At 43.0% G+C, this 23,228-nt stretch overlaps 1 protein-coding gene across 2 annotated transcripts in view; it reads right to left on the bottom strand.

Moving 5' to 3' along the window:
* Nucleotides 1-60: 60 nt before the first annotated feature.
* The window catches only part of PRTFDC1 (phosphoribosyl transferase domain containing 1), a 49,704-nt gene continuing 26,536 nt past the window's right edge, over nt 61-23,228 (bottom strand). The window contains exons 4-9 of one of the 2 annotated variants that reach the window (XM_083467586.1): nt 18,718-18,783; nt 6,519-6,536; nt 5,664-5,746; nt 4,759-4,805; nt 3,458-3,534; nt 61-2,997 (exon numbers count right to left, since the gene is read on the bottom strand). In XM_083467586.1, the coding sequence (XP_083323712.1) occupies nt 2,950-2,997; nt 3,458-3,534; nt 4,759-4,805; nt 5,664-5,746; nt 6,519-6,536; nt 18,718-18,783 (339 nt within the window). In that variant the 3' untranslated portion in view covers nt 61-2,949. The remainder of the gene's footprint in view (nt 2,998-3,457; nt 3,535-4,758; nt 4,806-5,663; nt 5,747-6,518; nt 6,537-18,717; nt 18,784-23,228) is intronic. The other variant, XM_083467587.1, reaches the window with a different exon arrangement.

The raw sequence follows: 23,228 nt of genomic DNA, 5'->3' as shown, positions 1-23,228 counted from the left end.
CATATGCATAAACATGGGGCACTGAGAGCAATTAATTACACAATGGTGGAAATCCCGTAGTTACTTCAGTTCATTTTATTCAGCTAGGAAAAATGTACAGGCCACAGCAGAGGTACACAGGAAATGTTTACATTGGTTTCCCCCAAAGCACTTGTGTACATTGTAAAGGCTTCTGTGGGGTGTGCAAATCTGTGCTGAAGAAGAGGCGATGGGAAGTCGAAAGCAATCTCTAATATAGCAAAGCGCCCTTACTGTTTATTAGTGTAAAGGAAACTGCAGTCTAACAACAATAGGCCCCATGCTGTTCTGAACAAAGCTGCTTGCATTCGATTTTTATATTTTTGCACTGGCTTCCTTTAGGAAGTTATTGAGAGCAGTTTGTATATAGCACATAATGGCCTTCTTCCTATGAGTGCAACAGGTAAATGAGAAAAAAATATTTTGCAGATGATGGCAAAGGAAACGGGAAACCTCAAAAGCCCGGAAAGCTGAAGATGCTTTTAATATGGATTTGAGCTTTGCTACATGAAATGTTTCCTATCTTCAGAAAAGACTGTTTCCCCACCCCTGTATCAACACCCCCATATTCATATTCATAGATAGGTTAATTGCTTGTGAAAAAAACAGGATCATTAAGAGAGAGAAAAAACATTTGAAAAAGAATATATGCCATCTAAGCAACCCTTTGTACATGATTAGTTTCGGTTATGGAAATGTGCACTCATAGAGGGTCTTGGTTTTTTGTCTCATCTATGACTTTCCTATGTTGTACACAAAGGATGCCGTATGGGAACCCAAGCTTGGCTGCTATTGTTTGGTTCCAATTAAAATTCAGTGTATTAAACACAGTTGAGTACATCCATGCATTCATGACACACCATCATCTCCCCTTGAAAGGTCAAATCAAAAGTGTCTCGCAAAGATTCATTAAGATTCAATGTTATTATACTGGAGCTCCATATGATTTTGGATGAATGGGTAACAAAGGCTCATCAGAAACACACCCATAAATACATTTACTGAAACCGACCCACTGGGGACTTTATAGATTCACATACTCACATGCCTCTACAGTGTGGGACTAGATATGAATTAAAACCAGTTACCTTCCTAGGAAACATATTCCTAGGAAATACAAATGGCTTAAAGCATGCTTACTCAAAAAAATAAGTCCTTCCATGCGCAATGAAATTTACTCCCTAGCAAGTTGTGCTTAGGACTGTAGCCCTAGAACAATGAATCACATATGAGTGACTCTACACAACTCATTCCTTATTTTGGATATTGTGACATATCGGTATATTGCGATGTTTTGCTGGCGATGTATCATGATGTTGAAAACCAGATATCACCCTAGTCCTAGTCACTGGGTGACTTGGGGCAGTCTATATTGTTCAGCCTAGTCTACCTCACAGGGTCATTGTGAGGATTAATGGGAGTAGAGGAGAACCATTTACACTAGTTCCTGCTCCACGGCAGCACCAGCTTTGGAGATGTCAACTGGTCAGGGATCAATCAATGTGTACTCCTGGGAGAACAAGCACACCGTTAACATAATGTATATTTGATGTTTCTTGAATGTGATGTATGATTCAAGAATCTTGTTATCCCGCAAAATAAAACCTTACTGACAACAAAACTCAAGATACAGGAAAAGAGCCAAGCTACCCTTTATAGGTTTGCTCAGGGCAACTGTGTGTGGCCATGATGAACAGACGGATTAATTTAGAGCACAATTATTATATAGTCTGCACTTTTGCATGCCACTGTAAGCCTCCTGAAAGCCAGTGTGGCATAGTGGTTAGAGTGCTGTCCTAAGACCAGGGTTCAAATCCCCACTCAGCCTCTAAGTTTGCTGGGTGAGTCTGAGGCCAGGACATTCTCCCTGAGCCTTAGCTACTTCACAAGGTTCTTGTGAGGATAATGGGGAACATTTTCCAGCCTACTAGGGGCCTTATTCCCTTTTGGGGGAACCTTTCAAGGTCCACATGCTTGTGATGGGTGGAGCCAGAAGCCGAACTGAACGGAGCAACAAATGTGCATTTTACTTCTGTAGAGCAGACTAGTTCTTTATGCATACTCACACTCCCCCCTTGTTTTCCATCCAGGCAAAAATGAAGCATTATCAGAATTCAAGGGCACATTCCAGGCAGGCGAAAACACTTGGGTGCAAAGAACTGCTAATACATTTGCAAAGCTAAGCAGGGTCAGGCATGGCTCCAAACTGGATGGGAGAGCGCGTGTTGAGTTTCCTGTGTTGCATGGGGTTGGACTAGATGACCCTCGGGGTACCTTCCAACTCTATAATTCTATGATTCTAAGAGCTAGTGAGGGGGGGTGAGCTGCGGAAAGAGGGTGTGGCTTGCAGAAAGCCCCAAGAAGCCGACAAAGGTGTCTGGGGCTACGTTTGGTCCCAGGGCCTGCAGTTCCCCACCTCTGATGTACACTGAGCTTCTTCAAGAAAGCTTTAAAAGAAGGGCTCAGAAGAAGGCACAGATAGGTTACTGGAGAGAACTGGAAGCAACAAGATGCAGCACTGGGAGGCACAAAGCTACGGATCCTTGCAGAATGGCTTTGTGAATAGCGCAGCTGCCCTCACTATGTTCACAATGAAGATTGGAGCAAGGTAAGGGATAAGCAAGCCAACAAATAAATGCCATCTCACTTACTATCTCATAGTAACTAATTATAGTCATAACTAATTATAATGAATTAACTAGTTAGTTGCTAGCTTATAACACTAAATTATATGTATATATAAAAAGATCATGACTTCTCAGTCTTTGCCTTGTCCAAGTTCTGCTACAAAGGAGATGAGGGTGGCAAAGTCTTTTTCCCCCCTTTAGAAAGAAGGGGCCACTTTTTAGTCCAGGCTGAATGGGACGGATGTCTTCAGGAGATGCTTCAAGGGGACTGTCAGTTTTCCAGTTCAGGCCAGCCGGTTATTCCTTAGACTCTGTATTTGGCTTTGCCATGGTTATTGATAACACATATGTGCTGAAACGAAAAGTTTTAACATCACAACCCACAAAGTCAACCAACAGCGTTTATGGAGGAGCCAAATTCTGCACTCTGGATGCTCCAGTGTGCTGTGTCGAGTGACAGAAATAAATCACATTCTCCCACTGACAGAAATAACGCTGCAAGTATGAGTGCTGGAAAAGGTGTTTATCTTATGTAATGGATATTTCCATTCTCCTCAGAGCTGCGTGAAGAGGAGAGGGTGAGCCCAAGGCTTCCCGCAGCTAAACTATGGTTTAGCATTATTTGTGAAGCAAACTATTGTACATGAAGGCAGGCAGGATAAGGATTTAAAAACACCATGCGCTGCAGAAGTAGGGTACAAATTTTTACTGTTAGCCACAGAAGAGGAAACCCAGTTCTAGATTGGCTGGGTTTGAAAGTCATAGTTTATAAAAGTGTTTTTTTCAGGAGGCAAAGAGTGGGAGACACTTACATTTAGATCTCTGAAGTACTCATTGTAGTCTAAAGCATAGCCCACCACAAATAAATTTGGAATTTCAAATCCATAATCTGGAAGAGAGAGAGGGCAAAATGTCTGTATTGTTAAAAATACAAACCCTGACACTTCCTTTATGTAATAGTTCACTGACCTGGAAATTGTATACAAGAGCCAAATCCCAGTGACTGTGAGTCTGGGGCTCTGAGATGGGAACACTTTACTGAATCTGAAGCAGAGATGTCTAGATGTACCCAATTAGGCTATATAAAGGACCACAATTCTGTCTAAAAAGAATCCTGTTAGCTAATATTGAGGGGGCAAAGAAATATAGAGCTTGCTAACTACAGCTCTTACCGAAACAGAGATGTGTCCCCAGGGAAGTTAACTCCCAAATGATTTTTCTGACAGCTTCAAGGGACAATCTGCAGTTGTCTGCAACTGGGATACAGCTGGACAACGTAGGACTTTGAAGCCACAGTGTGTTGTATCTTGGCCAACGGACATGCTAAGGGCATTGTTTAAAAATTAGATTTATATACTGTCCTTCATTATAAGATCTCAGATCTCAGAATAAAATGCAGGGTGTTGCAAGGAACACCCGCTGGGCAGCTTTAAAACTTATCTGAAGCTGGTGTTAAACTGCCACAATTTACCGTATTTTTTGTTCTATAAGACTCACTTTTTCCCTCCTAAAAAGTAAGGGAAAATGTGTGTGCATCTTATGGAGCGAATGCAGGCTGTGCAGCTATCCCAGAAGCCAGAACAGCAAGAGGGATCGCTGCTTTCGCTGCGCAGCGATCCCTCTTGCTATTCTGGCTTCTGGGATTCAGAATTTTTTTTTTCTTATTTTCCTTTCAAAAAACTAGGTGCATCTTATGGTCTGGTGCGTCTTATAGAGCGAAAAGTACGGTAACTCCAAACACTCTTGGAAACAGAAGTGTTGTGAAGGTTTCTTTCTCAGCCTATATGCAGAGTTGCAAGGTCAAGCTTGTGATTCTTGACAGTGGCACAACTCTGAAATCGGTTTTAAAAGGTGGCCATTTCCCACGTCGTCTCTCATACATGTCTATAATGAAACAGGGACAGTGGAGGGGAAGCTGTCCCCCCTCCCCAATTGATAGTTCTGATCAAGATGGCACTTCCATTGTTTAGACGCTATTTCTAGCATCACTTTTGAACAACACCCCAAGGACCGGGTGTGTTACGTCTTGCCTATTTAATGAAAACAGGAACAATGGAACATTTTAGCTACTTCACAATCAGGAAGCAAAGAAAATCCACAGGAGAGCACTTACAGTCCGGTCTGTATCCATTAGGCTGAGATGTTCTTTTCACCAGCAAACTATCATTAAATAAATAACAAAAATGTGTGGTTTTTTTATTGTAAACATTTTAAAAAGCTGGGCTTGTTCACATAACTCCTAAACATTTTGGCTTGGTTGGATGTATTCTTCTGTCCCCGTCTCTCATTTCCTTAAAGCCTGTACAACTTGCAACCCGCTAAGCCTGGTGCCCCTCTAAAATGTTGTTGGACACCAACTCCCAACAGCCTTAGTCAGCCTTGGCCAATGGACAAGGATGATGGGAGTTGTAGTCTAACAACATCTGGAGGGTACCATGTCCTAACATTAAGCTGAACCACAGCCCAACAGCCATATATTATGGCCTCCCAGGTCAGATAATTGTCCCTCAAGCTCAATATTATCCACTATTTTGATTATGGTCCTTGCTCAAGAACCAACCCCATTCCGTTTTGACACTCTAAAGACAGGTAGCAAAAACAAGAGATACATTGAGCCTCTGATGGGTAACCATGCATGGCTGGTGAGCTCTGTTTAGCTTGGCAAACTCCCCACCTCACCCCAATTTCAGCAGAAGAGTAAGTGAGTGCACTTCCGCTCCATCGGAGATGCCTGAAGACTCATCAAGGGCAAACCCAAAAGGATTTCCTTTCTCTTTCCCTTAGCAGCTGAGTCAGCTGCCTCTGCCATCCTCCCATAGATAAAGAGACAAGCTTCTGAGCAGTGGCCTGCACAGTAGCCTCTACATGCTGTTGGGACTACCATTCCCATCATTCCCGACCACTGGCTGTGCTGGCTGTTGCTGATGGGACTAGTAGTCCAAAACATCTGGAGGGCATCGCACTATCGAAGGCTGCTCCACCCATTGAGATGTGGTCCCTCCCAAATACTACACTTACCTTGCCACCTTGACCATCTTGGGCTTGCATTTTTCAATTTTGCTGAGCAGAGCTCTCATCGTTCTTCCAGTTCCAATGATATCCTTTGGAAAGCATAGAAGCATGGAGCTGTAGAGTTGGAAGGGACCCCTGAGAGTCATCTAGTCTAACCCCCTGCAAATGAAGGAATCCTGCCCACAGCCCCTGAGTGGGCTCGAACCACCATCCTTCTGGTTAACAGCCAGACGCACAGACCCATTGCACTATAGGAGCACGAAAGGTAAAAGGAGGCTGTGTGTGTGTGTGTGTGTGTGTGTGTGTGGAGTTAGGGCATTTATTTATTTATAAAAATATTTATATGCTGTTTACTCATATAAAATATCAAGGTGGTAAACAACAATATGTGCAAGTATAATAAAACACCATTAAAGATAATGCAAAATAATTTTCACAGGAAGTTGACAGGACAACTTAAAGTCTTCCGAATGATCTCAGTGCTCAAGCTGGGATATAAGCCTTAAGGCATCCTGGAACCAAGTTTTTCAGGGCTTCGTATATTATTAACACAATAGCCTTGAAACTGACCTGGTTAGCTAATAGCTGAAAAGTTCTGCAACATCAACACCATTTTATTATTTTAATTTCTGGGGGGAGGAGGGGGGGAATTAGCCTCTTTTGGGTCTTTTTCATAGTCCAAAAAAAAAAAAAAGTTGTCACAGCCTTTAGCTAAACGGCTTTTGAAAAGCACTAGCAAGGTTTTTGTTGACTTCATGGGATTCTTTGTATATCTGCACCTACATACATTAAGTGGTACAAGACGTACTGTACCCAAAAGGACCACCCCCCATTTTAGCCAATCCAAATAGATGAACTTACCTCCACAATTAATACATTCTGAAACACAAACAAACAAGGGGGAGAAAAAGAAATGTGGTTAGGCAGGAGAACCAAGTGAATTGACAGCAAACCACTAGCAGAACGGGAGTCCATGTTCTCTGGGTCTTCTCCAGGATGAGGAAGAAAAGGGAGATCTGATGATGGAGAGCTGCAAGGGTGGCCCCAGCTAAGCCAACCAACCAAGTACTGGGAGCAAGGAGAGTCCCTGTCCCTAGCAGACAGCAAGGGGATGCTCCCTGCTTCTGCCCTATACCTGCACCTCTGACCCAGTTCTTTCTTTCTTGCAGTGAGAGGTGACTTGGTCTCCTACCAGGGAAGGGGAGAGGGAAGAAAACGGGAATAGTTTCATTCCCACCAGCACAGCACACACACTCTGTATGCAGAACGTTGAAGGCCCAACCCCTGGCATCTCTAGTTAAGAAACAACGTGACTGGGAAATCTCCACGGCTGGAAACCTTAGAGCTGTGTCATGAAAGAGCAGCCAACACGTAGGGCTAGGTAGACCAATAGCTCAGTTCAGTATAACTGTTTCATACATAGGTCTGCCAACTGGCAAGCATTAAGAACGATGGTCTGGCAACTCTGTGTGTGTGTGTGTGTGTGTGTGTGTTATATTTACAGGGATTGGCAGGGGGTGAGAAACCTGTGGCCAACCAGATATTATTGGACTTCAACTCCCCTCCTTCCTGGCCATTGGCCATGCTGACTGGGGGGCTGATGGGAACTGGAGTTCAACAACATCAGGAGGGCCACAGGTCCATCATCTCTGCCAGCAGGAAGATACACAGCTTTTAGGCAGGGCTCTGCTCCCTGAACCGCCAAATTCTTCTAGACTCTGTCTACATTCCTGCTCCAATGTAAGCTACCAGGTTCTTGCACATTGTATTTTTGGACTGACAGGCCTTTCCCAACGAGGTCCACCTGAGATCTTTCACTTTCCTCGGGAAGTTTTCAATAATTTTCAGGGTGCCAGAACACAAGTAGTGCTGAACCTGCTGTTATGCTGAGTCTTCATTCGCCTCTTCAATCTTCTCAGCCCTTCTCTCATGTAATATTGGCGGTAAGTCCTAGAAGACCTGCTCCCAGCCTTGCAGGCTTTTCCCATCTGGCTTAGGAGGGTGGGGCCCTGTCTGACTCCAGCTGCAGAAGCTGAGACTGCTGAACAGACTATTGGGTTGAGGAATTGTTTAGAGGTTTGGGGGAGGGGGTGCTGTTATTGATTTTTTTTTGATACCTTTATTTTAATCTTATTATGATTTATGTGGAAATTGTTCAATTTGGTTGTGAACTTTTTGAGGTTTCATTTATTGCTTATTAGTACTTTTGTTATGCTTGTAATGATGTACGTTTTTTCATGTTGTAAGCAAGCTTGAACTATGGAAAGGTTGCATACAAATAAAATTAGGTATGTATGTATGCCTGGACTTCTGATCTAACTTTGCACACCTAAACTCTCTTAAAGGAAATGCCTCATCTACAACAGTTCAGTTTTATTTCCATACTTGCCAAAGGCCATAGCAGGAATGCAAAAATACAATACATTAAACAATTAATAACGGAACCTGTTATCTTGCAAGTGTTTTACAATGGACAAGAGGCAAGCCAACTCAAAATAGCATTACGAGATTTAGATAATGCTAAGGCATAAGTTGCTGAGCAAAGTAATATTCTTGGCATCTGTTTGCCAACCCCCCAAAAATCTATCTTTTGAAGGTCTGGCCACTATTTCCTTACGTGACAGCAGCTGGGGAAGAATTTTGTTTCTTATTTGATATGAGAACTGGGCAACTGAAAAGAGAATATACAAAATCCTCAAGATCCTGATGTACTCTGATTGACAATAGGCTTGTATTAGTCTTGCTAGTATGTCTCCAAGCAACTAGCTTCAGAACCTTACTGTGTACTTGAGATCTCCCAAATCCTACTTAAGCAATATTGAATAAATATTTAAATGCATTACTACTGCCTTGGATGAGTGGGCAAAGTTAAGTCTTTGCTTTTGCAAATTCTTAGGTGAACCATCTTCATCCCAATGTCTGCAGTTTTCTAAATCCTCCCTGTTTTACTTCTGTGGCTCTCCAGCACAGTCCAACTTTCCATCGCTAACAGCCAGGAACCATCAGCACAAGGGTTATTTTGGTGGATCATCATCTTATCTATCATGCAATATGGAAGTCTTCAATTAACTACAGCTTCATCTCAATCAAGAAAATATGGTTTCCAGCTCCATAACAAACCAGATGTTCATTCTGATGTTATTTAGATCCTTGCTAGTTTTAAACCTGATAATCCTGAAAATGGGAAACTATGGCTAACTCCTCCCTGGTTTAACTTCAGCATCCCAGGAAAGGCAGAAGGGTCTGTGATCATACGTACAAGTTTATTCAATTCAGTATCTTGGCTCGTTAAACTGAGATAGGATCATCTAAATTAGGTCATTACCTTCCAAACCTGTTTACATGCTACTGATGTGACTTACACGGTGAAATGTGGCCTATAATTAGCTGCAAATACTCAAGCCATGAGATAATAATACTGCAATATTAGCAAATGGGGGGAGATTAGCTAATGAAATATTTCTAAAGAGAAACAAAAAATTGTAGAGTTGGAAAGGACCGCAAGGGTAGAGGCATTAATACATAGCAGTTAATACTTCAGAAGTGGTTTTCTGTCTTCCAGATGGCCAGACATATATTTTCTATTTGCTTCAAGCTTCTTTCCACAGGAAATCAACCTGCAGCCAATGACAGGCTCATGTGCAGCTGGTGATAATTCTTCTGCCATGTTGATAAACTAGAACTCTATTTCGGTAGTCCTGTAATAAATTTAATAACATGGCGCGTCCACGCTGTAAAGTTACACAATCTTAACTCGCCTGCCTTAACAGGTTTTACAGCAGATCGCTGCTGTTGACTTTGGTGAAAGAATTATATCCAAAGTCCTCTTCTCAACTCCATCCTGATGCCTGGCGTAGGCACCACTTGTTGGGATTCCTTGGGCTCCAAATGCCAGAAATCCTTGCAAAAGGAGGCCGGAAGGTCCTGCTCTTGGCCAAGCTTACAAGCAGTTCCTTGCTGGAGCACAGGAAAATGGTTATGATTCAGACATAACAACAAACCATGGTTTGGTACGGCAAGTACAAGAAGTGCAAGGTAAAGCATCTGGCTGCAACTTGTAACATGAAGGGCTGCCTTCTTCCATACAAGCCTTCTTGGATGTTGAGAAGCAGCAGCTTGTGGGGAGCGGGCAGCTGTAATGCTGGTTCTCCAGACAGTGGATCACTGATGCTTACCAGGAGGGAGAGAGAGAAGGGTGAGGCATCAGAGAGATCAGGGCAGTACAAATGGAATTATTCTGCAGAGGTCCTTTTCTCTGTCCCAACAACTTCTGGTGCATGTTTGGTGGGAACTCGAGAAAGCGCCTTCTTAGTAGCTGCAAACCAACACTTTAGGAGACCAGGCTTTGTAATCATGAAGAGTGAACACCAACCATCTCTGTGTTAATCATTATATGGTATTAATTGTGCCCGCATCTGACCCTTACAAATCTAGTTTTGCATTTACCTAGAGGGGTGTTACTCTAATACTGCTTCATGAACAGCAAATCTGCTTGTGCTAGATTTGTGCCTGTTAAATGTAACTGGTTGCAACTTCTTTTCCCCCAAAGCATTCAATATTTGCACAATAGACAGAAATCTCTTTTCTATTGTGGCATCTCTACCCTCGGAAAAGATGCACCCATTGAATTTTTATCTACCATTAAACTGTTAAATGTGCAGGGTGCTGGTGGGCAAAAAGTGGTAGTCCTACCTATATCTGAGAAGGCTGTGTTGTTGAGGCTATAAGATATATCCAAGAAGGCTGTGATGTTGAAGCTGGGGGCTAGCAAAATGAGAATATTTCCTTTTCTATAAGGACAATGAAGGAGCAGAACTGACTTATTCATAATACAATACCAAGGCAATGGAACTGGAGTTGTTGCAGTTCCCAACATCCAAACTGTGGCCAGGGATCAGGCAGTTCAGCCATAACCATTTAATGGAGGATATACTTTCAATAAGATTAATATATATGTGTTTATAAAGTAATCAAGAGTGGCACCATGGAAAATATACTGGCTTTGTTCCAGCCGAAGTTAGTTGCACTTTTCCCAATGAAATCTATCTGCAAACTTCAGTAGGACCCAAGTGTGACTAACTTAAGTCAGGATTGATCATAACATGTACAACTGTAACAACCACAGGCTCTCAAAGCCAATTTTATATACATAAATTAATCTGTGATGTGACAGCAGTATGTTTTGGGGAAATGGTTATGGAGGTTATCAGTATAATATTTAAGCTGCAACGTACACCTAAATCTTCCTTATATTGACTTTAATTACACTGAAAGCATGTCACCAATAAGGTTTCATGCAACAGCGCCTTATCAGTGAACATCAGGAAATAGTCTGAAACTGAACACAGATAAAAGGGCAGTGAATAGCTGGATAACGTTTGAGATTTGATAGCTTTTGTGTAATCAGCCGTGTACCAAAAACCAGGCTCAAAATAAAGCTTTGGAACTATGAGTCTGGTAATGAGCAATATAACCAACTTACTGAATACAACCAAAATTGTTTTTGCCAAATGGATTTCATTTACAATTGTGTGGGGTGCCTTTACTGTTTCTTGCCTTGCCTCTGCATTTTATTTTTGCTGCTCATGTTCAAGCCAGGCATTTTGTTTAATCATTCCAGAGCCATTCAGATAATTCCATGTTCATTTTTACAAAAATCTGTGCGCCATGTTGTGTTGGAAGGTGGCTGGTTTTTTTTAAATCGCAGAATCAAGACACCAGGTGCAAGCCATGCCACCTCCTCACTCACAGCTCATCCTAGCACTGCAGTGCTACTAATAAACGAAAATGAGTCAGCAGATGAATCAACAGAGTGGGATGATACAGTCAAACACACACCAAAACTCACATCAGATATGGCTAGTTATATAAATCAGAAGATTTCACTTGATCGTATCTTCACAAATTGCTGTTCCAGAAAGGTTTTAGTGGGGTGGAAAGTTTCTAATAGTAGGTGGAGTTCAGCATTGGAACAAAGAGCTACTCTGCATCACCTGCAGGTCCTACAGATGTTGCTGGACCCCAATTCCTGTCATCCCTGACAACTGGCTGGGCTGCTGGGAGTTGCAGTCTAATAACATCTGGAGGGTTCCTTACCTCACTCTACCCTTAGGCAGAATGGGGCAATTGTCTCAGGTGGCAGATGCCGAGAGCTGCCCTGACCTCTCCCTGCAAGCTAGCAGGTGCAGTGGTGGATCTGTCCCGTCACCAAAATTGAAGTAAAATTCAGCTGCCTGTTTCTTTGGCTTCCCTGTACGTGTGGATGGTCACCCTGCCCCACTTGGCCTCGGGCGGCAGAATGTCTTGGGCTGCACCTGAGTACCAACTGAACATCTTTTGGGACTGGGATATCTGAAGGCCTGACTTCGTCTCCCATACAATTCTACCCTCTTTCTGAGATCATCTTCAGAAGCCCTCTATTGTATCCCAGCAGCCCCTGAAATACCAGTGACAGGTCCTTTTCTGTGGCCGCTCCTAGGCTGCTGACCTCTCTCCCCAAGTAGGTGTGCTTTGCTCTCTCCTTAAATGGCTTCCAGAAGCTAGTAAAAGCTTCCTTTTGGTTTGTAAGGTATATTAGTTTTCATGTGCATCTGTTTTTTTTTTCTTTTTTAAACAACCTTTGCTGCTGCTAGTGTGTTGCTTTTTTTTTTTTACTGTTGTCTTAGCGTTTTGATGTTTTCAGCTTGCTAATTTATGGTGTGAGCTTTGAGTTGCCTTGAGCGAGCACAGATGGGAGATAACGGTTTCAAATAAATATAAAAGAACAGGAGATTTGCTGCACAGTACTATACGCCCATTTGCCTGGGGCAAGCCCTATTGGACTCTATGGCAGTTACTTCAGAGTAGACATGGTTAAATTTGCACGGTGAGACTGCAATCCTGCACACGCATATCAAAGAGTAAGCTCTGTTGAATATAGGCGACTTCTAAGTAAACAAAGGAACATTGGAAGATGCCTTATACAGAGTCAGACCATTGGGTCCATGGAGATCAGTACTGTACTGTCTCCATCGATTGGCAGTGGCTCTCAATAATTTCACACTGGGTACTCTCGCAGTTCTACCTGGCGATGCCAGGATTGAACCAAAGACCTTGGCCATCCTCTGCTGCTAAGCCACAGCCCTTCACACAAAGAACAGCACTCATGTATTCTGTATGTTCTACAACTGTGAGCTAAGGGTCCTGCTAGCGCTGCTTTAATGGTGTGTAGTAAATATCAGATTAAGCTGTGTCCCCCCCCTCATGCCACTCTTAGGTATGGCAGAGTTCAATTTGCAAGAAACCCTACCACCACCATCCCTATATTTATCTCCTAATTCAAGAACATATGTCTATGCAGCCTAGATTGGTAAGAAGGATTAAAAAAGAGATAGAGAAAGAAATCTGAATCAGAACATCCAGCTCCATTGTGACAGCTCCAATAAGATCAGTAACCTTCATGCTGCTAATGATGAACAGAAGGCAGATGCTCCATGATGAAAGATGATACATGTCGGTCCTGCTGGCTACACCTCAAATTGATTCTCCCTTTTCCCAGTAGCATCCCTTTTTTTCCCTTTTTCTTTTTTTGGTTCTGCTTCAGAAGGTGTTGAGTCATCTCATCTGCTGCAGAAAATGTAACAATGCTAATTATATCTGCTGAGGGTAGGCAGGTAGTTGTCAGCTGCATGGCAAGAAGAGAGCCAGGCAAGGTGGGCTTTCGAGAGGTGGAAAGAATTCCGTCAGGAAACAGATTCCCTGCAATCAGAGCAGCCAGATGAAGCTGCCAACTTTCTCTCCTGGGCAATTGCACAGGGAAGCGAGGTTTATTTATTTTTTTACAGACCCTTCCTAAAATCTGACATGCCTAATGGTGTCCTTCTCATGCTCTTTGTTTGGGCACAGACTGGGCTCTTTTCTCCCCAAATAAGAACCATGTTTGCAGGCACTACTGTCATGGACTGGTTGGACGTAGAGGAATGGAAGGAGGAACCAGCTGGAGAACCACCAAGGGAAGAAGGCTCAGATCCCGGGGTGGGAGAACAATGAGTGGTCAGAGGGAGAAGACTGGGAAGAGGAGGTGTCAGAAGATGAGGAGGGAACAGGGCTCAGTGAGCTGGGAGAGTCTGTGGCAGAGAGCAGTCCAGGATCAGCGGCAGAAGCTGAAGCAGGAGGGTGGGAGGAGAGAGGCCAAGAGGCAGAGATGAGTCAGGTTGGTGAAGAGTCACGGGTGTCTCCCTCTCCTACTGCAACAAGCTCCCCTCCCCGCTTGTCTCCCAGAATCAGAAGAGGCATGAAAAGGGCAGAGGTGAGGTTGGTGACATGCAGACACACTCTCTGGTTGCTTGGAAAAAAGCAATAGATTGCTGGAGAGGAGCAGCACTTAGGCAGCTGCAGGGAGGTGAAGACCTTCAGTCGCAGCAACTGCTTCATGCAAGACCTACCAGAGATGAGTTGCTGGGCTCATTAGGCCTGACACTCCTGTTTCTGCTAATGAAGCGTTAACTCCAACTTGCACAGTGTGATTTACTGCTGGCTCACTCCAGACAACTAAACTGCATAGGTGGTTTTCATAGTTTAAAGGTTCACACTCCCTAAGTAGGATTCTGAATCCCTGGGTTCATATCAAATATTGGGAAAGCAGACAACTGGCTATCTGGCCAGGAACTGGCTGGGAGGAACTAGGATCCAGGATAGCTTGAGTCACTGACTAACCTTTGGAGGGGGTATTGTATATAAATGATGGCTGCAGATCTGGCACAGGAGGCCAGGAGCTCAAGCTAAAAGCTCTGCAAGTTGGAGTTCTAAGGCAGGGGTGGGGAACCTGTGGCCTTCCAGATGTTGTTGGGCTCCAAATTTAATCCCTAACCAATCCCTGGCTAGGGTTGTAAATTAAGAGTCCAACTATTTCTAGAGGGCCAGAAATTTCTGGAGGGCCAAAAAATCCCTGTGGCTGCCCTAAGGTTCACAGGGTGCTAGACTCCCAATTCCCATCAGTCCCAGCCAGCATGGCCAGCAGTCATGGATGATGGGAGTTGTAGTCTAGCAACATCTGGAAGGCCGCAGCTTTCCCACCGCCACTCTTGCTGAGAATATTTCTTGCTGAGACTTTAGTAATGCTAAATCTACATGTCAAGTAGTTTCACGCACATAAAAAAGTGTGTTTTCTATGACTGTGCACTACACAGGACATGTTTTTCCTTCATCAAATATAGCCACAAAGGGGCTGGGAGGCTGACTCAGCAAATAACACCTTCGGGGACAAATAACAGCGTTGGGGAGACAATTTAATGCAAGTACATGGCATGAGAGGAAAGAACTAAAGCAGATCCCAGGGGATGCTTCTGTTAAAAAATGTGCTATCTTCTAAGTGTGGTAGCTGAAACACACTACTAACCTAACTGTAGTTTGACCTCCAGCTTGGGCAGGTAGTTACAGGTGAGGGGAACCTGTGACCTTTTGGATGTTGTTGGACTCCAACTTCAACCAACGCCACCCAGCATGGTCAGTGGTCAGGGATCATAGGAACTGCAGTCCACCCCTATCTTTCATATTTGTATATCCACTGTTTTTTGAGGGCATTTGGCTGGCACACTAGGAATGCCCCAGGGGGTCTCTTTCTCCACACTCTGGCAGTATACTTTTGAAGTCTTGTTGACACCGAAGCTTTCTTGCTAACTGCTGACAACAAAACCCAGTAGGGTCCTTTTTTTGTACCAAGTAGATCTTCAAAATTAACCTTTCAGGCTAGTTACCATACAGGTAGTTAATATTTAGCTCCATGCAGCTTTTGATTCCTTAATATATCTCAAAAGTTGGCTTAAAGCCTCTTTTTAGAAAATGGGGAAAAAAAGGAAAGGTTTTCTGAAAAAGGATATTAAGCTTTATCTAATCCTGTCAGCTGGCATTATTCAAGTCATCTGTAAGCAAGGATGAAAATAAACACGTCGAGTTTATGAACCGCTTTCTGTTTGTGGCAGATTTTCAAAGGTTGCTCAATGTTGAACAACGAGGATATTTATAATAAACCTGGTACATTTACATAATCTTTGTAAGGAACACACGTAATGTCCTTAGTAAGACTGGTAAGCAGATATGATGGGGGACTGGTGAGAACCTGCTAATTCAGCCTTGCAAGAAATTGCAACCTATGCTCTGTTCGCCAGCACTGCTAATGAACATATGAAGCAGGTTTATAAAATGGGGGTGGGGTGGGGGTTCACCTGTGGCCCTCCAAATGTCAATCCTTGACTACTGGCTACACTGGCTGAGGATGATGGGAATTCATCAACATCTGGAGACCACAGGTTAGCCACCCCTGGGACAAATGGAGAGAATTGCTGAGGGTGCAGATTGCATAACAAGCTACAGCTGCTGAAATTCCCCTCTTTTAGATCCAGAAAGCCTTGCCTCTTTTAACACTCAACACTGCAAATCTAATCACTGGTTCTGGTACTAACATACTAATCATGTAACAATTGACATAATACTGATGCGCAATAATTCTCACAAACCATTTCTTATACCACCCAGCAACATATAAAAGAAAATCAGTTTGAGTTGCATTTCGCTATTTTAGACAGTACTGGCGACAATGGATGGTAGATACCGTATTTTTCGCCCTATAGGACACACTTTTTCCCCTCAAAAAATGAAGGGGAAATGTGTGTGCGTCCTATGGGGTGAATGCAGGCTTTCGCTGAAGCCTGGAGAGCGAGAGGGGTTGGTGCGCACCGACCCCTTTCGCTCTCCAGGCTTCGTGGACCTCTCCGCAAGCAGCGGGAGCCCGTCGCTGGGCTCCTGACGCTTGCAGAGAGTTGCCTGCATGCTGAAGCCTGCGCGCGCTGAGCTCAGCGTGTCCAGGCTTCGTGGACCTCTCCGCAAGCAGCGGGAGCCCATTGCTGGGCTCCCACGGCTTGCATAGAGTTGCCTGTTTGGTGTTTTTTTCCCCACGCCTGGGGGAAAAATAATTTCCCCTCCTTTATTTCCCCCCCTAAAAACTAGGTGCGCCTTATGGGACGGTGCGTCCTATAGGGCGAAAAATACGGTAGCTTTTGTTAAATAAATCATGAAGTTATCATGCAGTTCCTTCAATAAGAAAAAAAGACACTGAGATTTTGGTAATAGGACAATTTATTAAAATGTAATTTATTAATCTGTTAAAAGCCAGATGATTAATTAACGAAAAGTCTTTAATCAGTTACCAGTCCTACTATTAACACAAGAGTAATTTCACTTGGAGTGTAAATTAATTTTAGTGGTTTCCTGCCCAAATTCATCCCGAGGCTTGCTGTTTTGATCACTTTCCCACACAGACCATCTGCCTAATGAAATAAAGTCATCCTTCCTCCTCAAGTGATTCAGCGTATAACTAGGCCTGGATTAAAAGAGTCTTGTCCTTGAACAAAAATATTTTATTTCCCCTTTTTTAAAACATCAGTATGTGCATGCAGAATGGGGGGAAATGAAAATAAATTGCTTATCAGCCTTCCAGCTGATTCAAATCATTGACAAGTCCCATGATTTACCATTGTCAAAACCAAGGTGCTATTAAAAGGTTCAGGGCCAAAACAAGACAATTGCATTTAATTTGCCTTCACCTTTGAAAACAGAAGCTGTGGGAGAGCAGGAGCAGGATATGGACGATGGTGTATTTTGGGGGGGGGGTGTTTAACCCTTCCCTCCTATGCTGTAGTTTCCTAAAAATGACCCATCCCATGTTGCCATTTGTGCTGGGTGAAAAGCTATAATTGATGGCTGCAGGATGGTTGGAAAGGGTTAACCTCCCTTCCTGCAGTCTGAATCCTGCTCATACCACTCTGTGGCTATTATAGCTAATAGAAGGCTGGGCGGGGGGGGGGGGGCTCCAGGCATATTAAATGCAATCATGCATTCCACATATTGTCTTTTTTTGGCCCTCTGAAACACAGGATTATATCTAGGCAAAACAATATTTCTAGCTGCCCCTTTGCTAGAAGCAGCTATTTTGCCAGCTTGAGAAAAGCAAAAAAAAAAAAGGGGGGGGGCTGTTGTTTAAATTAAATTGAGTGGACATAAGTACAGTACTTGAAAGAACTGGCTGAAATGGCCTTTATGCAGACTGGCTGCATATGTTGAATCAAACATTTACTTTTCAAAAGCAGCTTCTCAGTTATCTAGTGACAGTTTATGACAATGTTCATGCCGGCTTATGTTGAAGCAAGGCACATAATTGTTTAAAACATGCAGGAAGGTCTGTTGGGGTGGCAGGGAAGAATGTTCCAACTTACCTGGGTGTGAGCACTACAGAATGCAATGGCACTTAGACAGGCACCGGACTGAGCTGTGAACACTCTGTGACAGGTGAGGAACCTGTAGTCCTCCAGATTTTGTTGGACTTCAACTCCCATCATCACCAACCTGCTGTCAGGGATTAGGGGAGGTGTAGTCCAACAGTATCTGGAGGGCCGCAGACTAGCCAACCCTGGGTTAGCACTTCAGTTTTGCTTCTGCAGAATCCTTGCTTGCTCTGATATACAAACCGGAGACTGTGGTTTATCACAAACCCCATAACCCATGGCTTGGAACTGGCTTGTGTAGAAGCTCATCAGAGCTTGTGGTAAACTGTTATCTCTGGTTAGTATGCCATGGCGAGCCAGGATTCTCTGAAAACGAAACTAAACACTACAAAATTTCTCCACCTGACTGTGCAAGTCCACTTCAGGCATGTAGTGCTAATGACAATTTACTATTATGTGTAGACAATGCCTTTTCCTCCAGAATGCGGGGCTAGAATCCTTTTCGGGATATTTATCAGTAGTTCACATGTTCACTGTCAATAATATCCAGTTACTAAAGAGTATGTATTTAGCTCTGATAGTAGTTGTGGACCCAGCTGCGATTCTGCACCCTTGGTCATGCTGAAACCAAGGTGACTGCTTCTCTTTGCCCTGCCTTTCTTGGAGAAGGTAATTATTAGCATCTTGCTCCTCTTGCTTCTCTCTAGGTTTTGTTATTGCCCTAATCATGCTTTATTTGAATCTCAGTGTTAGTCCAATCCCGGTGTCATAATGGCCTCGTTTTATTTAAAAATCTTACAAACCTTTCCAGCCAGCTTTGAGAAGTCATCTCCCCCTATGATCTGTGTATCTTGCATAGACTGGTCATTCTGAAAAATAAAAGTAGATCACATTTTACTTGCACTCTTAACTTTGACAAATATCTTCATCCCTAATGAGTTGACTGTGAGCTAGTACCCAAAAAGGGCCCACAGACCAATCTCAGTGAAACCTATTTCTATAGAACTATTTATTGTCTGTTATTATATCTTACTCAGGGCAACTAACAACTATCCTTAAGACCTGATAAATATACAAACCCATGAAATAGAAATAAAGGTTACAATAAATCCATACCAGCAATATACTCTCAGTATCAGTGTGCAATTAATCACCAAATGCCTGGCAAAATACTTTTTATTTTTTAAAGGAGGCACCTAAATACTATGACTGCAGTGCATGGTCTAATCTCAGGGAAACTTTTTTGGGGGGGAGGGTGTTTTCAGGTTACTATTGGAATATTGATTACTGTATTATGTAAATCACCCTAGAAGTTTTATTGAACAGAGGACAATAACTGAAATTTATAAGAAGGGTGAGGAAAACAGAACATCTTACTGCTGCAGAAAAAGATGTGTTTTCTCTAACGTTTCCAAACTAGAAAAAGAGTGTGTGTGTGTGTGTGTGTGTGTGTGTGCGCGCGTGTGTGTCCCCTCAGGTAAAACCACCAATAAGACATCAGTTTTGGGAACAAGACTCTTCTAGACCTACAGAGTAATTAATAGTTGTAATAAACAAAGAAGCAAAGGGTCTTTTGTTTACTTTTAAAAAATAAAATGATAAAATCCCTTTCAAAGGCTTTGAAGTATACTTCCTTTGCATTTTAACACTCTTGGCTGCGGCAAGAACTCTGTTGCTGGCAAAGAACTGCAAAAGTGAATCCAAGAGTCTTTCAAAGCACAGGATTATACTATCCAATAAGAGAAGTTAAGGATTGTATAGCTGTGAACTGGCAGCTACTGGGGAAACTGCTATGTAATTCTTGTGACCATATTTGCAATTCCTGCCAAAGCAGAAGAATATTTTGCCACAATGGAAGGAACAGATGTGCAAATGAAATCAAAGCAAATGCCTGTGTATTGCATTAGCTGCCTTTCATAAGTGACATTATATGAGTAGCTTTAATATGTTGTTGCATATCATCCTTAAGTCCACCAGCGCTGGTTGATACTCTTTTCTTGTGTGATTTCAATGGGTGAAATCCAAGGTTGCTGTTCTGCTTGTCTTATAACCCAGTGGAGGCGTATGAATAAGAGAAAGAGGTAATTTTCTGCAATTCCCTCTCTCACCTGAAGCCCCCAATCCTCTGGAGCAGATTTTCATGGAGCTGAGAGGGCTGCAGCAAGAACTGGGGGTGGGGGTGGGGAATTTCTCCCTTTCTCACATGTTAGTGGGCACCTCCACTGGATCAAAAGTAGCAACACTGAATTCCACTCTCTATATTAATATTTTTTTCTTGAAGGGCCTTTTCAGTGGTGACCCGCTGGTTACAGAATTCCCTCCCCAGTGAACTGAGCCACACCTCTTCTATGCAAAACTTTAAGCATACCTTAAAGTGTTCCAAATTGGTTTTTCCTTAAATGTTTTAAATTTGAAACTGCTAATTTCATTTACAGTTGTCTTTTGTTTTTGAACTATTTCTGGTTGTGCTTTAACTCAGTTTCAAAAAAATTTTGCCGAGCCTCCCCCATTTTTATTGTTACTGATGCAACAAATACGGTACAAACAAAATTTATTAAATTTATAAACAAAAATAAAACAATCTCAGTAGAAACTAAAAAGCCCTTGGATAGATTATACGGATACAATAAAGTTAGTCATCTTAACATCAGTGATAGTTAAATAAACCGCATTTTCATCTTCCAGCCACTGTATGGATGTTGTTTGGTGATTTCAAGTGCATTTTATATTGTGTTATGTAAACTGCCTTGGAGGGCTGAAAATACAATAAATAAAAAGTTTAGCAACCTAAAATTGGGATTTTATTCCATCATATTTAAAGGTCAACTTGGACTCACAACTGTCTTCTAATGGTATCAGCGAGGGAGATTCAATTTACTGCCTCCCTGATGTCCTGGACTCTAGCTCCCATCAGCATAAACAACAGTCCAACACTGATTGGGAGAGCACTGCGCTAGCTTCCTTCTGAGCTAGACGGTTCATTCCCATGCTTTTTCAGAACTTTAAAGACGATATTGAAAAAAAGCAGTTTTTATCACCAATTTTGTATTCCAGTTAAATTCAACATATTGCCACGAATCATTATGTACTGCTCTCAAGCCACTTCACAGTATTTTGCTCCACAATTCATCACAGCTCCCCGTGACAAATTGAAGAAATTGCCATCAGGAAACATATTTTAAATCTGTTCTGAAAACTTTAAAGAGGGCAGACATCTAACAATGGCTGACCTATGAAGATGAGTGGAACCCAGGCGATGGAGGCGGGAAAGGAATCAAGAGCACCTTAATCTTTATCTAAGCAAACCTTCATCTATGCTCTCTGACGTTGCCAGAACTCAGGAATATCTGAAGGCACCATGGATGACTTCAGGCTTCCCTCTGAAGACGGTGAATGCATTCGCACCATCAAATCCTGGCTTATAAACTGTGATATGCACAACCTACATGCTCCCTTTGCACAAGCAAGTATATGAACCAGGAAGCTTAAGCTACTGCAGCTTCCCGTTACATCTGAACTGGCAACTAGGGTAAATAGCTTCCAAAGAAGCCAGGATCTGGAAGCCATATTTTATTTGTTAACCTTGGTTTCCTGATTCAGACATCATAGGAAGCTATGGTTACCTGTAGCTTCCTAGCTTACATGAACAAAGTGGCTGTGAAGCTCGTGCATGTCACTCAACTGACATTTCATCATGCACATGTAGCCACCACAGCAAACTGGCTGGGAATATTTAGTGAGCTTGAATCTATGTTTCCAGCAGTCAGTCTCCTGTGCCTTATCATCTATACCAGCGGTTCTCAACCTGTGGGTCCCCAGATGTTGCTGTACTACAAATCCCATCATCCCTGAGCTCTGGCCTTGCTAGCTAGGGGTGATGGGAGTTGTAGTTCAACAACATCTGGGGAGCCACAGGTTGAGAAAGGCTGATCTATACCATCAACACTCTGGTTCATCAGCAAATTAAACTCTGTGGCTCAGTTATATCCTCTAGATTTCAGTACCCACATGGATACTGTCCGTTGACCCTTCAAACCAATCAAGACGCTACAAGACTTAATAAAACAGTAATATCCCAAGTCATGTGCTCAGCTGGTCCTTGGCAGATGCTGCTAAGTGGACTTGCTCCATCCCTCTCATTTTCCATGCCTTTGTGCTCTACAGCCTGATCCATCATAGACCACACCCTCTGCCTTTGAATCTTAAGCTTGCTTGCCTGGGATCCCCAACTGCAGCCTGTCTGTGAACTTAGCTGAGGCCTCACAGATACAGTCGTACTTTGGAAGTTGAACGCCTTGCTAGTAGAACGTTTTGGCTCCCGAACATCGCAAACCCAGAAGTGACTGTTCCGGTTTGTGAATTATTTGGAAGCAGAACGTCCGATGGGGATTCCATGGCTTCCGATTGGTTGCAGAAGCTTCCTACAGCCAATCAGAAGCCGCGTGTTGGTTTCCGAAGGTTTTGGAAGTCGAACAGACTTCCGGAATGGATTCTGTTCGACTTCTAAGTTATGACTGTATTCTGCAGGAATGCATCCATGGCAGAGACCTGTGGCAGGGATAAATGGACTGCCTCTCAAGCTGCAATCATGAGAAACATCACCAGAAGCTGGATTGAAGCCTTATGCCCTTATCCTGTACAGTGGTGCCTCGCAAGACGAAATTAATCCGTTCCGCGAGTCTCTTCGTCTAGCGGTTTTTTTGTCTTGCGAAGCAACCCTATTAGTGGCTTAGCGGATTAGCGCTATTAGCGGTTTAGCGGCTATTAAAGGCTTAGCGGCTAAAAGGCTATTAGCGGCTTAGTGGCTTAGAAAAAGGGGGGAAGCGAAAAAAATCGCAAGACTCGCAAGACTTTTTCGTTTTGCGAAGCAAGCCCATAGGGAAATTCGACTTGCGAAGCGCATCGAAAAACGGAAAACCCTTTCGTCTAGCGGGTTTTTCGTCTTGCGTGGCATTCGTCTTGCGGGGCACCACTGTACTTAATAAACCTCCCAGATAAATGGAATTTCGAAGAACAAACCCAAAAAGCAATGTTTAAAGCTTTCTGTATATGCTCCTTTAAGTACCGTAGAGAGAAATTCCCAGCATAAAATGTTTCTTGAGCCACCTTCTCAAAGCTTCCATAACAGCAGCGACTTTTAGGTTGCCAATTCTTCCAGTATTAGATCATGTCTTTTGAACTGGGTGGGTTAGTCTATTATTACAGTCTTCCTTTTCTTTTCTGGAGGCCAGAGGGATCTTGAATCCATCTGAAGCTACATGTGCAATGAATTGGGTGGTCTCAGGAAAGAGAGGAGTCCCACAAACAGGGCTGC

Source organism: Podarcis liolepis (assembly GCF_965112155.1).
Source record: "Podarcis liolepis genome assembly, chromosome: 12".
Lineage (NCBI taxonomy): Eukaryota > Metazoa > Chordata > Lepidosauria > Squamata > Lacertidae > Podarcis > Podarcis liolepis.
Note: the sequence above shows the minus strand (reverse complement) of the source record. Positions and strands in the feature narration are given on the sequence as shown.